Raw genomic sequence first — 16,339 nt, forward strand, 5'->3', positions numbered from 1 at the left:
ACTGTTGTTACTACTGCCTCAAGGTAGGATACTGCTGTTACTACTGCCTCAAGGTGGAATACTGCTGTTACTACTGCCTCAAGGTAGGATACTGCTGTTACTACTGCCTCAAGGTAGAATACTGCTGTTACTACTGCCTCAAGGTAGGATACTGCTGTTACTACTGCCTCAAGGTAGGATACTGCTGTTACTACTGCCTTAAGGTAGGATACTGCTGTTACTACTGCCTCAAGGTAGAATACTGCTGTTACTTCTGCCTTAAGGTAGGATACTGCTGTTACTACTGCCTCAAAGTAGAATACTGCTGTTACTACTGTCTCAAGGTAGGATACTGCTGTTACTACTGCCTCAAGGTAGAATACTGCTGTTACTACTGCCTTAAGGTAGGATACTGCTGTTACTACTGCCTTAAGGTAGGATACTGCTGTTACTACTGTCTCAAGGTAGGATGCTGCTATTACTACTGCCTTAAGGTAGGATACTGCTGTTACTACTGGCTCAAGGTAGGATGCTGCTGTTACTACTGCCTCAAGGTAGGATACTGCTGTTACTACTGCCTTAAGGTAGGATACTGCTGTTACTACTGGCTCAAGGTAGGTAACTACTGCCTCAAGGTAGGATACTGCTGTTACTACTGCCTCAAGGTAGGATGCTGCTGTTACTACTGCCTCAAGGTAGGATACTGCTGTTACTACTGCCTCAAGGTAGGATACTGCTGTTACTACTGCCTCAAGGTAGGATGCTGCTGTTACTACTGCCTCAAGGTAGGATACTGCTGTTACTACTGCCTCAAGGTAGGATGCTGCTGTTACTACTGCCTTAAGGTAGGATACTGCTGTTACTACTGCCTCAAGTTAGGATACTGCTGTTACTACTGGCTAAAGGTAGGATGCTGCTGTTACTACTGGCTCAAGGTAGGATACTGCTGTTACTACTGCCTCAAGGTAGGATACTGCTGTTACTACTGTCTCAAGGTAGAATACTGCTGTTACTACTGCCTCAAGGTAGGATACTGCTGTTACTACTTCCTCAAGGTAGGATACTGCTGTTACTACTGCCTTAAGGTAGGATACTGTTGTTACTACTGCCTCAAGGTAGGATACTGCTGTTACTACTGCCTCAAGGTAGGACACTGCTGTTACATCTGTCTTAAGGTAGGATACTGCTGTTACTACTGCCTCAAGGTAGGATACTGCTGTTACTACTGCCTCAAGGTAGGATACTGCTGTTACTACTGCCTCAAGGTAGGATACTGCTGTTACTACTGCCTTAAGGTAGGATACTGCTGTTACTACTGCCTCAATGTAGAATACTGCTGTTACTACTGCCTTAAGGTAGGATACTGCTGTTACTACTGCCTCAAGGTAGAATACTGCTGTTACTACTGCCTCAAGGTAGGATACTGCTGTTACTACTGCCTCAAAGTAGAATACTGCTGTTACTACTGTCTCAAGGTATGATACTGCTGTTACTACTGCCTCAAGGTAGAATACTGCTGTTACTACTGCCTTAAGGTAGGATACTGCTGTTACTACTGCCTTAAGGTAGGATACTGCTGTTACTACTGTCTCAAGGTAGGATGCTGCTATTACTACTGCCTTAAGGTAGGATACTGCTGTTACTACTGGCTCAAGGTAGGATGCTGCTGTTACTACTGCCTCAAGGTAGGATACTGCTGTTACTACTGCCTTAAGGTAGGATACTGCTGTTACTACTGGCTCAAGGTAGGTAACTACTGCCTCAAGGTAGGATACTGCTGTTACTACTGCCTCAAGGTAGGATGCTGCTGTTACTACTGCCTCAAGGTAGGATACTGCTGTTACTACTGTCTCAAGGTAGGATACTGCTGTTACTACTGCCTCGAGGTAGGATGCTGCTGTTACTACTGCCTCAAGGTAGGATACTGCTGTTACTACTGCCTCAAGGTAGGATGCTGCTGTTACTACTGCCTTAAGGTAGGATACTGCTGTTACTACTGCCTCAAGGTAGGATACTGCTGTTACTACTGGCTAAAGGTAGGATGCTGCTGTTACTACTGGCTCAAGGTAGGATACTGCTGTTACTACTGCCTCAAGGTAGGATACTGCTGTTACTACTGCCTCAAGGTAGGATACTGCTGTTACTACTGCCTTAAGGTAGGATACTGCTGTTACTACTGCCTCAATGGATACTGCTGTTACTACTGCCTCAATGTAGAATACTGCTGTTACTACTGCCTTAAGGTAGGATACTGCTGTTACTACTGCCTCAAGGTAGAATACTGCTGTTACTACTGCCTCAAGGTAGGATACTGCTGTTACTACTGCCTCAAAGTAGAATACTGCTGTTACTACTGTCTCAAGGTATGATACTGCTGTTACTACTGCCTCAAGGTAGAATACTGCTGTTACTACTGCCTTAAGGTAGGATACTGCTGTTACTACTGCCTTAAGGTAGGATACTGCTGTTACTACTGTCTCAAGGTAGGATGCTGCTATTACTACTGCCTTAAGGTAGGATACTGCTGTTACTACTGGCTCAAGGTAGGATGCTGCTGTTACTACTGCCTCAAGGTAGGATACTGCTGTTACTACTGCCTCAAGGTAGGATGCTGCTGTTACTACTGTCTTAAGGTAGGATACTGCTGTTACTACTGCCTCAAGGTAGGATACTGCTGTTACTACTGGCTAAAGGTAGGATGCTGCTGTTACTACTGGCTCAAGGTAGGATACTGCTGTTACTACTGCCTCAAGGTAGGATACTGCTGTTACTACTGGCTCAAGGTAGGATGCTGCTGTTACTACTGCCTCAAGGTAGGATACTGCTGTTACTACTGCCTCAAGGTAGGATGCTGCTGTTACTACTGTCTTAAGGTAGGATACTGCTGTTACTACTGCCTCAAGGTAGGATACTGCTGTTACTACTGGCTAAAGGTAGGATGCTGCTGTTACTACTGGCTCAAGGTAGGATACTGCTGTTACTACTGCCTCAAGGTAGGATACTGCTGTTACTACTGTCTCAAGGTTGAATACTGCTGTTACTACTGCCTCAAGGTAGGATACTGCTGTTACTACTGCCTCAAGGTAGGATACTGCTGTTACTACTGCCTTAAGGTAGGATACTGTTGTTACTACTGCCTCAAGGTAGGATACTGCTGTTACTACTGCCTCAAGGTAGGATACTGCTGTTACTACTGCCTTAAGGTATGATACTGCTGTTACTACTGCCTCAAGGTAGAATACTGCTGTTACTACTGCCTTAAGGTAGGATACTGCTGTTACTACTGCCTCAAGGTAGAATACTGCTGTTACTACTGTCTCAAGGTAGGATACTGCTGTTACTACTGCCTCAAGGTAGGATACTGCTGTTACTACTGCCTTAAGGTAGGATACTGCTGTTACTACTGCCTCAAGGTAGGATACTGCTGTTACTACTGCCTCAAGGTAGGATGCTGCTGTTACTACTTCCTCAAGGTAGGATACTGCTGTTACTACTGTCTCAAGGTAGGATACTGCTGTTACTACTGCCTCAAGGTAGGATACTGCTGTTACTACTGCCTTAAGGTAGGATACTGCTGTTACTACTGGCTCAAGGTAGGTAACTACTGCCTCAAGGTAGGATACTGCTGTTACTACTGTCTCAAGGTAGGATACTGCTGTTACTACTGTCTCAAGGTAGGATACTGCTGTTACTACTGCCTCAAGGTAGGATACTGCTGTTACTACTGCCTTAAGGTAGGATACTGCTGTTACTACTGCCTCAAGGTAGAATACTGCTGTTACATCTGTCTTAAGGTAGGTTACTACTGTTACTACTGCCTCAAGGTAGGATACTGCTGTTACATCTGTCTTAAGTTAGGATACTGCTGTTACATCTGTCTTAAGGTAGGATACTGCTGTTACATCTGTCTTAAGGTAGGTTACTACTGTTACTACTGCCTCAAGGTAGGATTCTGCTGTTACTACTGCCTTAAGGTAGGATGCTGTTGTTACTACTGCCTTAAGGTAGGTAACTACTGCCTTAAGGTAGGATACTGCTGCTACTACTGTATTAAGGTCGGATACTGCTGTTACTACTGCCTTAAGGTAGGATACTGCTGTTACTACTGCCTCAAGGTAGGATACTGCTGTTACTACTGCCTCAAGGTAGGATACTGCTGTTACTACTGCCTCAAGGTAGGATACTGCTGTTACTACTGCCTCAAGGTAGGATACTGCTGTTACTACTGCCTCAAGGTAGGATACTGCTGTTACTACTGCCTCAAGGTCGGATGCTGTTGTTACTACTGCCTTAAGGTAGGATGCTGCTGTTACTACTGGCTCAAGGTAGGATACTGCTGTTACTACTGCCTCAAGGTAGAATACTGCTGTTACTACTGCCTCAAGGTAGAATACTGCTGTTACTACTGCCTTAAGGTAGGATGCTGCTGTTACTACTGCCTCAAGGTAGGATACTGCTGTTACATCTGTCTCAAGGTAGGATACTGCTGGTACTACTGCCTCAAGGTAGGATACTGCTGTTACTACTGCCTTAAGGTAGGATACTGCTGTTACTACTGGCTCAAGGTAGGTAACTACTGCCTCAAGGTAGGATACTGCTGTTACTACTGTCTCAAGGTAGGATACTGCTGTTACTACTGTCTCAAGGTAGGATACTGCTGTTACTACTGCCTCAAGGTAGAATACTGCTGTTACTACTGCCTCAAGGTAGAATACTGCTGTTACTACTGCCTTAAGGTAGGATGCTGCTGTTACTACTGCCTCAAGGTAGGATACTGCTGTTACATCTGTCTTAAGGTAGGATGCTGCTGTTACTACTGCCTTAAGGTAGGTAACTACTGCCTCAAGGTAGAATACTGCTGTTACTACTGCCTCAAGGTAGGATGCTGCTGTTACTACTGCCTCAAGGTAGGATACTGCTGTTACTACTGCCTTAAGGTAGGATGCTGCTGTTACTACTGCCTTAAGGTAGGATGCTGCTGTTACTACTGCCTTAAGGTAGGATACTGCTGTTACTACTGCCTCAATGTAGGTTACTACTGCCTCAATGTGGGCTACTACTGCCTCAAGGTGGAGTTCTCCACCTCTCTGATCAATCCTTCCTCCATGCCTGTTTCCCCACCAGGTCCCGTTGGTGATCTTCAAGCGTGAGAAGGAGGTGGCGAGGAGGCTGGAGTTTGATGGTCTCTACATCACAGAGCAGCCGTCGGAGGATGACATTAAAGGCCAGTGGGACAGACTGGTGATTAACACTGGGTACGTCCACTGTCACTGCTCAGTTACGGCTTCGTTCATTATCACATCCTCCCTAATGGCACCAGATACCTTACCTAGTGCACTACTGTAGACCAGCTCTGCTCTGTGTAGGGTATAGGGTGCCGTTTGGGACCCAGCCTGTGGCCTCTGTGGTCCGGGTCCACAGAGGCCACAGGCTGGGCTAATTGTCCTCTAAATGTTTAAATGTCAAACCTAACGATCACGCTCGTCTCGCAGTGGAGGTGCTTTGACTCTGCAACCCTATGGATCGCATATTAATGATATAGAGAAATTAATGAATATGGCAAACCATTTTCATTAATCCATTCCATCGGTGGATAATGTGCTCTGTATCGACTGACCATGTGGATTAGTAATGTAATGTACTCTGTATAGACTGACCATGTGGATTAGTAATGTAATGTACTCTGTATCGACTGACCATGTGGATTAGTAATGTAATGTAATGTACTCTGTATAGACTGACCATGTGGATTAGTAATGTAATGTACTCTGTATAGACTGACCATGTGGATTAGGAATGTAATGTACTCTGTATAGACTGACCATGTGGATTAGTAATGTAATGTACTCTGTATAGACTGACCATGTGGATTAGTAATGTAATGTACTCTGTATAGACTGACCATGTGGATTAGTAATGTCATGTACTCTGTATAGACTGAGCATGTGGATAATGTACTCTGTATAGACTGACCATGTGGATTAGTAATGTAATGTACTCTGTATAGACTGAGCATGTGGATTAGTAATGTAATGTACTCTGTATAGACTGACCATGCGGATTAGTAATGTAATGTACTCTGTATAGACTGAGCATGTGGATAATGTACTCTGTATAGACTGACCATGTGGATTAGTAATGTAATGTACTCTGTATAGACTGAGCATGTGGATTAGTAATGTAATGTACTCTGTATAGACTGAGCTTGTGGATTAGTAATGTAATATACTCTGTATAGACTGATCATGTGGATTAGTAATGTAATGTAATATACTCTGTATAGACTGTGCATGTGGATTAGTAATGTAATGTACTCTGTATAGACTGACCATGTGGATTAGTAATGTAATGTCATGTACTCTGTATAGACTGAGCATGTGGATTAGTAATGTAATGTACTCTGTATAGACTGAGCATGTGGATTAGTAATGTAATATACTCTGTATAGACTGACCATGTGGATTAGTAATGTAATGTAATGTACTCTGTATAGACTGAGCATGTGGATTAGTAATGTCATGTACTCTGTATAGACTGAGCATGTGGATTAGTAATGTAATGTAATGTACTCTGTATAGACTGAGCATGTGGATTAGTAATGTAATGTACTCTGTATAGACTGAGCATGTGGATTAGTAATGTCATGTACTCTGTATAGACTGAGCATGTGGATTAGTAATGTAATATACTCTGTATAGACTGACCATGTGGATTAGTAATGTAATGTAATGTACTCTGTATAGACTGACCATGTGGATAATCGTTATTGTTTGGAGGATGTGGATTAGTAATGTAATGTACTCTGTATAGACTGAGCATGTGGATTAGTAATGTCATGTACTCTGTATAGACTGAGCATGTGGATTAGTAATGTAATGTAATGTACTCTGTATAGACTGAGCATGTGGATTAGTAATGTAATGTACTCTGTATAGACTGAGCATGTGGATTAGTAATGTCATGTACTCTGTATAGACTGAGCATGTGGATTAGTAATGTAATATACTCTGTATAGACTGACCATGTGGATTAGTAATGTAATGTAATGTACTCTGTATAGACTGACCATGTGGATAATCGTTATTGTTTGGAGGATGTGGATTAGTAATGTCATGTACTCTGTATAGACTGAGCATGTGGATTAGTAATGTAATGTAATGTACTCTGTATAGACTGACCATGTGGATTAGTACTGTAATATACTCTGTATAGACTGAGCATGTGGATTAGTAATGTAATGTAATGTACTCTGTATAGACTGAGCATGTGGATTAGTAATGTAATGTACTCTGTATAGACTGAGCATGTGGATTAGTAATGTAATATACTCTGTATAGACCGACCATGTGGATTAGTAATGTAATGTAATGTACTCTGTATAGACTGAGCATGTGGATTAGTAATGTCATGTACTCTGTATAGACTGAGCATGTGGATTAGTAATGTAATGCAATGTACTCTGTATAGACTGAGCATGTGGATTAGTAATGTAATGTACTCTGTATAGACTGAGCATGTGGATTAGTAATGTAATATACTCTGTATAGACCGACCATGTGGATTAGTAATGTAATGTAATGCTAATCTGAAAACAAGACTCCCCAAATTTTATCAGCATATCGATTGCGCAACCAGGGGAGGAAAGACCTTGGACCATTGTTACTCTAACTTCCGCGACGCATATAAGGCCCTGCCCCGCCCCCCTTTCGGAAAAGCTGACCACGACTCCATTTTGTTGATCCCTGCCTACAGACAGAAACTAAAACAAGAGGCTCCCACGCTGAGGTCTGTCCAACGCTGGTCCGACCAAGCTGACTCCACACTCCAAGACTGCTTCCATCACGTGGACTGGGAGATGTTTCGTATTGCGTCAGATAACAACATTGACGAATACGCTGATTCGGTGTGCGAGTTCATTAGAACGTGCGTTGAAGATGTCGTTCCCATAGCAACGATTAAAACATTCCCTAACCAGAAACCGTGGATTGATGGCAGCATTCGTGTGAAACTGAAAGCGCCAACCACTGCTTTTAATCAGGGCAAGGTGTCTGGTAACATGACCGAATACAAACAGTGCAGCTATTCCCTCCGCAAGGCTATCAAACAAGCTAAGCGCCAGTACAGAGACAAAGTAGAATCTCAATTCAACGGCTCAGACACAAGAGGCATGTGGCAGGGTCTACAGTCAATCACGGACTACAGGAAGAAACCCAGCCCAGTCACGGACCAGGATGTCTTGCTCCCAGGCAGACTAAATAACTTTTTTGCCCGCTTTGAGGACAATACAGTGCCACTGACACGGCCTGCAACGAAAACATGCGGTCTCTCCTTCACTGCAGCCGAGGTGAGTAAGACATTTAAACGTGTTAACCCTCGCAAGGCTGCAGGCCCAGATGGCATCCCCAGCCGCGCCCTCAGAGCATGCGCAGACCAGCTGGCCGGTGTGTTTACGGACATATTCAATCAATCCCTATACCAGTCTGCTGTTCCCACATGCTTCAAGAGGGCCACCATTGTTCCTGTTCCCAAGAAAGCTAAGGTAACTGAGCTAAATGACTACCGCCCCGTAGCACTCACATCCGTCATCATGAAGTGCTTTGAGAGACTAGTCAAGGACCATATCACCTCCACCCTACCTGACACCCTAGACCCACTCCAATTTGCTTACCGCCCAAATAGGTCCACAGACGATGCAATCTCAACCACACTGCACACTGCCCTAACCCATCTGGACAAGAGGAATACCTATGTGAGAATGCTGTTCATCGACTACAGCTCGGCATTCAACACCATAGTACCCTCCAAGCTCGTCATCAAGCTCGAGACCCTGGGTCTCGACCCCGCCCTGTGCAACTGGGTACTGGACTTCCTGACGGGCCGCCCCCAGGTGGTGAGGGTAGGCAACAACATCTCCTCCCCGCTGATCCTCAACACTGGGGCCCCACAAGGTTGCGTTCTGAGCCCTCTCCTGTACTCCCTGTTCACCCACGACTGCGTGGCCACGCACGCCTCCAACTCAATCATCAAGTTTGCGGACGACACAACAGTGGTAGGCTTGATTACCAACAACGATGAGACGGCCTACAGGGAGGAGGTGAGGGCCCTCGGAGTGTGGTGTCAGGAAAACAACCTCACACTCAACGTCAACAAAACTAAGGAGATGATTGTGGACTTCAGGAAACAGCAGAGGGAACACCCCCCTATCCACATCGATGGAACAGTAGTGGAGAGGGTAGCAAGTTTTAAGTTCCTCGGCATACACATCACAGACAAACTGAATTGGTCCACTCACACAGACAGCATCGTGAAGAAGGCGCAGCAGCGCCTCTTCAACCTCAGGAGGCTGAAGAAATTCGGCTTGTCAACAAAAGCACTCACAAACTTCTACAGATGCACAATCGAGAGCATCCTGGCGGGCTGTATCACCGCCTGGTATGGCAACTGCACCGCCCTCAACCGTAAGGCTCTCCAGAGGGTAGTGAGGTCTGCACAACGCATCACCGGGGGCAAACTACCTGCCCTCCAGGACACCTACACCACCCGATGTCACAGGAAGGCCATAAAGATCATCAAGGACATCAACCACCCGAGCCACTGCCTGTTCACCCCGCTATCATCCAGAAGGCGAGGTCAGTACAGGTGCATCAAAGCTGGGACCGAGAGACTGAAAAACAGCTTCTATCTCAAGGCCATCAGACTGTTAAACTTCTTGATCCTACTTGAGACGCAGATGTCTCAACTAGGCACCTGGAAATGCAAATGCGCTACGCTAAATGCTAAATGTACTCGTTAAAACTCAAACCTTGATCAAAATTCACAAGCAGGGTATTGAATTAAAGCTACACTCGTTGTGAACCTAGCCAGCAAGTCAGATTTTTAAAATGCTTTTCGGCGAAAGCATCAGAAGCTATTATCTGATAGCATGCACCCCCCAAAATGCCAGCTCGACACGTAAACAACAGATTTTGCGATAGCCGGCGCTACCCAAAACGCAGAAATAAAATATAAAACATTCATTACCTTAGACGAGCTTCTTTCTTGGCACTCCTATATGCCCCATAAACATCACTATTGGGTCTTTTTTTCGTTTAAATCGGTCCATATATACCCAAAATAGCTTTGTATGGAAGCTGTGTCATTCAGAAAAAATCAACGTTTTTAAACGCTGCGTAATTTTTTAAAATTAAAAAAGTCGACGATAAACTTTCACAAAACACTTCGAAATCCTTTTGTAATCCAACTTTAGGTATTAGTAAACGTTTATAATCTATCAAAATGATTACAGGGCGATGTCTCTTCAATAGGTCCTCACTTCAAAAACAATGCCATCTGATCTCTCCTTAAACTGCATCCGGGTGAAGACTGGGAAACTGGAGTTCAGACAGATGTATTTTCCAACAATTAATTCAATTGAAAATTAGTACAATGGCGCCATCGTGCGGAATTTGTATGAGGTGCAGGCAGATTCCCATTAAATTCTGTTTTCTTTTAACAACTGGTGGAAGTGACTTATGGAAATTATTTTTTGCTTTCAGAGAGCAGTTTTTCTTGCGTTTTTCAATGAAACACACGATCTGTTATAGTCACAGCCGTGATTTAACCAGTTTTATAAACTTCAGAGTGTTTTCTATACACACATACTAATCATATGCATATACTATATTCCTGGCATGAGTAGCAGGACGCTGAAAAGTTGCGCGATTTTTAACAGAATGTTCAAAAAAGGAGGGGGTAGGATGAAGAGGTTTTAAACAGCCACCACTAACACTGAGTGGCTGCTGCCAACACACTGACACTGACTCAACTCCAGCCACTTTAATAATGGGAATTGATGGGAAATGATGTAAATATATCACTAGCCACTTTAAACAATGCTACCTTATATAAATGTTACTTACCCTACATTATTCATCTCATATGCATACGTATATACTGTACTCTATATCATCGACGGTATCCTTATGTAATACATGTATCACTAGCCACTTTATACTATACTATGCCACTTTGTTTACATACTCATCTCATTTGTACATACTGTACCCGATACCATCTACTGTATCTTGCCTATGCTGCTCTGTACCATCACTCATTCATATATCCTTATGTACATATTCTTTATCCCCTTACACTGTGTACAAGACAGTAGTTTTGGAATTGTTAGTTAGATTACTTGTTATTACTGCATTGTCGGAACTAGAAGCACAAGCATTTCGCTACACTCGCATTAACATCTGCTAACCATGTGTATGTGACAAATAAAATTTGATTTGATTTGATTTGATTAGTAATGTAATGTACTCTGTATAGACTGAGCATGTGGATTAGTAATGTCATGTACTCTGTATAGACTGAGCATGTGGATTAGTAATGTAATATACTCTGTATAGACTGACCATGTGGATTAGTAATGTAATGTAATGTACTCTGTATAGACTGACCATGTGGATAATCGTTATTGTTTGGAGGATGTGGATTAGTAATGTCATGTACTCTGTATAGACTGAGCATGTGGATTAGTAATGTAATGTAATGTACTCTGTATAGACTGACCATGTGGATTAGTAATGTAATATACTCTGTATAGACTGAGCATGTGGATTAGTAATGTAATGTACTCTGTATAGACTGACCATGTGGATAATCGTTATTGTTTGGAGGATGTGGATTAGTAATGTAATGTACTCTGTATAGACTGAGCATGTGGATTAGTAATGTAATGTAATGTACTCTGTATAGACTTAGCATGTGGATTAGTAATGTAATGTACTCTGTATAGACTGACCATGTGGATAATCGTTATTGTTTGGAGGATGTGGATTAGTAATGTAATGTACTCTGTATAGACTGAGCATGTGGATAATCGTTATTGTTTGGAGGATGTGGATTAGTAATGTAATATACTTTGGTTTTGATTTTCAGGTCGTTTCCTAACAACTACTGGGATAAGTTTGTGAAGAGGAAGGTAGGTCTGAATTCATATTCACAGAAGTGATATATATTCATTTATCTTCACATCAGTGACCTGTTTAGAACCAGTTTAAAACATATTTAGAACCAGTGTATAACCTGTTTAGAACCACTTTAGAACCTGTTTAGAACCAGTTTACAACATATTTAGAACCTGTTTAGAACCTGTTTAGAACCTGTTTAGAACCCGTTTACAACGTATTTAGAACCAATTTACAATTTAGAACCTGTTTAGAACCAATTTAGACCAGTTTAGAACCAATTTAGAACCAGTTTACAACATATTGAGAACCAGTTTAGATCCAATTTAGAACCAGTTTACAACATATTTAGAACCAGTTTAGAACCTGTTTACAACTTATTTAGAACCAGTTTAGAACCTTTTTAGAACAAGTTTAGAACCTATTTAGAAACAGTTTACAACACATTTAGAACCTGTTTAGAACCTGTTTACAACATATTTAGAGCCTGTTTAGAAGCTGTTTAGAAGCTGTTTAGACTATAACAGAACAGTGGAGTAAAGCTGTGTGGTTCCCCTGCAGGTGATGGATAAGTATGGAGAGTTCTACGGCCATGACCGCATCAGTGAGCTGCTGGGTATGGACAAGGCTGCTCTGGACTTCAGTGACGCCCACGAGAAGAAGAAACCCAAGAAAGACAGCTCGTTAGCCGCAGTGTGAGTCTGGGGGTGGGGACAGCTCGTTAGCCGCAGTGTGAGTCTGGGGGTGGGGACAGCTCGTTAGCCGCAGTGTGAGTCTGGGGGTGGGGAGAGCTCGTTAGCCGCAGTGTGAGTCTGGGGGTGGGGACAGCTCGTTAGCCGCAGTGTGAGTCTGGGGGTGGGGAGAGCTCGTTAGCCGCAGTGTGAGTCTGGGGGTGGGGAGAGCTCGTTAGCCGCAGTGTGAGTCTGGGGGTGGGGAGAGCTCGTTAGCCGCAGTGTGAGTCTGGGGGTGGGGAGAGCTCGTTAGCCGCAGTGAGAGTCTGGGGGTAGCCGCAGTGTGAGTTTGGGGGTGGGGAGAGCTCGTTAGCCGCAGTGAGAGTCTGGGGGGGAGAGCTCGTTAGCCGCAGTGTGAGTCTGGGGGTGGGGAGAGCTCGTTAGCCGCAGTGTGAGTCTGGGGGTGGGGAGAGCTCGTTAGACGCAGTGTGAGTCTGGGGTGGGGACAGCTCGTTAGCCGCAGTGAGAGTCTGGGGGTGGGGAGAGCTCGTTAGCCGCAGTGTGAGTCTGGGGGTGGGGAGAGCTCGTTAGCCGCAGTGTGAGTCTGGGGGTGGGGAGAGCTCGTTAGCCGCAGTGAGAGTCTGGGGGTGGGGAGAGCTCGTTAGCCGCAGTGTGAGTCTGGGGGTGGGGAGAGCTCGTTAGCCGCAGTGTGAGTCTGGGGGTGGGGAGAGCTCGTTAGCCGCAGTGTGAGTCTGGGGGTGGGGAGAGCTCGTTAGACGCAGTGTGAGTCTGGGGTGGGGAGAGCTCGTTAGCCGCAGTGTGAGTCTGGGGGTGGGGACTGCTCGTTAGCCGCAGTGTGAGTCTGGGGGTGGGGAGAGCTCGTTAGCCGGTGTGTGAGTCTGGGGGTGGGGAGAGCTCGTTAGCCGCAGTGTGAGTCTGGGGGTGGGGACAGCTCGTTAGCCGCAGTGTGAGTCTGGGGGTTGTGAGAGCTCGTTAGCCGCAGTGTGAGTCTGGGGGTGGGGAGAGCTCGTTAGCCGCAGTGTGAGTCTGGGGGTGGGGAGACAGAGTCAGGTAGGGGGCTGGGAGTGGGGAGACAGAGTCAGGTAGGGGGCTGGGAGTGGGGAGACAGAGTCAGGTAGGGGGCTGGGGGTGGTGGGGAGACAGAGTCAGGTAGGGGGCTGATGGTGGGGAGACAGAGTCAGGTAGGGGGCTGGTGGTGATGGGGAGACAGAGTCAGGTAGGGGGCTGATGGTGGGGAGACAGAGTCAGGTAGGGGGCTGGTGGTGATGGGGAGACAGAGTCAGGTAGGGGGCTGGGAGTGGGGAGACAGAGTCAGGTAGGGGGCTGGTGGTGGTGGGGGAGAAATGACAGGGGAGGGGGAGGGATGGAGGGTGAAGGGATTTTACTACACCAGCAATAACATCTGCTAAATATGTGTATGTGACCCAATACAATTTGTTCTGGATGTCCCTGACTGTGCCTGTTGGACCCTTCAAAGCCCACGCATTGAACTTAGATCATTAAAGCTCATAGATGGGGGAGCGTACTCTACGTTAGAGAGAACGAAACATCTAGTTCCACTTTCTAAATGTGCATCTTGCTCTCTCTCTGTTGTTCATATGGAGGAAGCTTCCTCTGAAGCCAATATAGTGAGGGGTGTTTTGAAAGCTGTTATCCTAATGTTTTCAGTGTTTCAGTTGGAAGATGGTTGTAATGACCAATCACTGTACAGGATGGTGGCAACATGACCAATCACTGTACAGGATGGTGGCAGCATTACCAGCAGCATGACCAATCACTGTACAGGATGGTAGCAACATGACCAATCACTGTACAGGCTGGTGGCAACATGACCAATCACTCTACAGGATTGGGTCAGCATGACCAATCACTGTACAGGATGGTGGCAACATGACCAATCACTGTACAGGATGGTGGCAAAATGACCAATCACTGTACAGGATTGGTGGCAAAATGACCAATCACTGTACAGGATTGGTGGCAACATGACCAATCACTGTACAGGATTGGTGGCAACATGACCAATCACTGTACAGGATGGTGGCAACATGACCAATCACTGTACAGGATGGTGGCAACATGACCAATCACTGTACAGGATGGTGGCAGCAGGAGGCCTGATCGATGACAAATACACCCCAACATGAATCGTGTTGATGTTGTGTTCTCTCTTGTCTCCCCTGGTCTGTTACAGATTAAACTCTGTTGATGTCAAGTACCAGATCTGGAAACTAGGAGTCGTCTTCACAGACAATGTAAATAAAGACTTATTTCATCCTGCTAAGTAACTTCAACTTTTTATTTAATATACAATAATACATTTTATATGCCATTTAGCAGACATTATTTCTAACTCTTCATCTTCTTCCTCTTTGTCTTCTTCTTCTTCTTCTTCTTCTTCTTCTTCTTCTTCTTTGTCTTCTTCTTCTTCTTCTTCTGCTTTGTCTTCTTCTTCTTCTTCTTCTTCTTCTTCTTCTTTGTCTTCTTCTTCTTCTTCTTCTTCTTCTTCTTCGTCTTCTTTGTCTTCTTCTTCTTCTTCTTCTTCTTCTTCTTCTTCTTCTTTGTCTTCTTCGTCTACTTCTTCTTCTTCTTCTTTGTCTTCTTCTTCTTCTTTGTCTTCTTCTTCGTCTACTTCTTCTTCTTCTTCTTCGTCTTCTTCTTTGTCTTCTTCTTCTTCCTCTTTGTCTTCTTCTTTGTCTTCTTCTTCTTCCTCTTTGTCTTCTTCTTCTTCTTCTTCTTCTTCTTCTTTGTCTTCTTCTTCTTCTTCTTCTTCTTCTTCTTCGTCTACTTCTTCTTCGTCTACTTCTTCTTCGTCTACTTCTTCTTTGTCTTCTTCTTCGTCTACTTCTTCTTCTTCTTCTTTGTCTTCTTCTTCGTCTACTTCTTCTTCTTCTTCTTTGTCTTCTTCTTCTTCTTCTTCTTCTTCTTCTTCTTTGTCTTCTTCTTCTTCTTCTTCTTCTTCTTCTTTGTCTTCTTCTTCTTCTTCTTTGTCTTCTTCTTCTTCTTCTTCGTCTACTTCTTCTTTGTCTTCTTCTTCGTCTACTTCTTCTTCTTCTTCTTCTTCTTTGTCTTCTTCTTCGTCTACTTCTTCTTCTTCTTCTTTGTCTTCTTCTTCTTCTTCTTCTTCTTCTTCTTCTTCTTCTTTGTCTTCTTCTTCTTCTTCTTCTTCTTTGTCTTCTTCTTCTTCTTCTTTGTCTTCTTCTTCTTCTTCTTTGTCTTCTTCTTCGTCTACTTCTTCTTCTTCTTCGTCTTCTTCTTCTTCTTCTTCTTCTTCTTCTTCTTCTTCTTCTTCTTCTTCTACCTGACCCCTGCAGTCGTTCCTGTATCTGGCTTGGTATATGACCATGTCCATCCTGGGTCACTACAACAACTTCTTCTTCGCTGCTCATCTCCTGGACATCGCCATGGGCTTCAAGACCCTCCGCACCATTCTGTCTTCTGTCACGCACAACGGCAAACAGGTACTGGTGTCTGCTCTGGGCTTTATCACAGTGTCTGTGCTGTATCACTGTGTCTGGGCTTTATCACTGTTTCTGCTCTGGGATTTATCACTGTGTCTGGGCTTTATCACTGTGTCTGCTCTGGGCTGTATCACTGTGTCTCGGCTGTATCACTGTGTCTGGGCTTTATCACTGTGTCTGGGCTTTATCACTGTGTCTGCTCTGGGCTTTATCACTGTGTCTGGGCTTTATCACTGTGTCTGGGCTTTATCACTGT

The 16,339-nt window shown here is 44.4% G+C and overlaps 1 protein-coding gene across 1 annotated transcript in view; it reads left to right on the forward strand.

The window, feature by feature from the left end:
* The window catches only part of LOC139381183 (ryanodine receptor 2-like), a 497,608-nt gene that overhangs the window by 452,545 nt on the left and 28,724 nt on the right, over nucleotides 1-16,339 (forward strand). Inside the window, exons 98-102 of the mRNA XM_071124606.1 lie at nucleotides 5,104-5,234; nucleotides 11,902-11,944; nucleotides 12,492-12,625; nucleotides 14,817-14,877; nucleotides 15,937-16,083. Of these exons, the coding sequence (XP_070980707.1) occupies nucleotides 5,104-5,234; nucleotides 11,902-11,944; nucleotides 12,492-12,625; nucleotides 14,817-14,877; nucleotides 15,937-16,083 (516 nt within the window). The remainder of the gene's footprint in view (nucleotides 1-5,103; nucleotides 5,235-11,901; nucleotides 11,945-12,491; nucleotides 12,626-14,816; nucleotides 14,878-15,936; nucleotides 16,084-16,339) is intronic.

This window comes from Oncorhynchus clarkii, chromosome 23, assembly GCF_045791955.1.
Source record: "Oncorhynchus clarkii lewisi isolate Uvic-CL-2024 chromosome 23, UVic_Ocla_1.0, whole genome shotgun sequence".
In the NCBI taxonomy this organism is placed as follows: domain Eukaryota; kingdom Metazoa; phylum Chordata; class Actinopteri; order Salmoniformes; family Salmonidae; genus Oncorhynchus; species Oncorhynchus clarkii.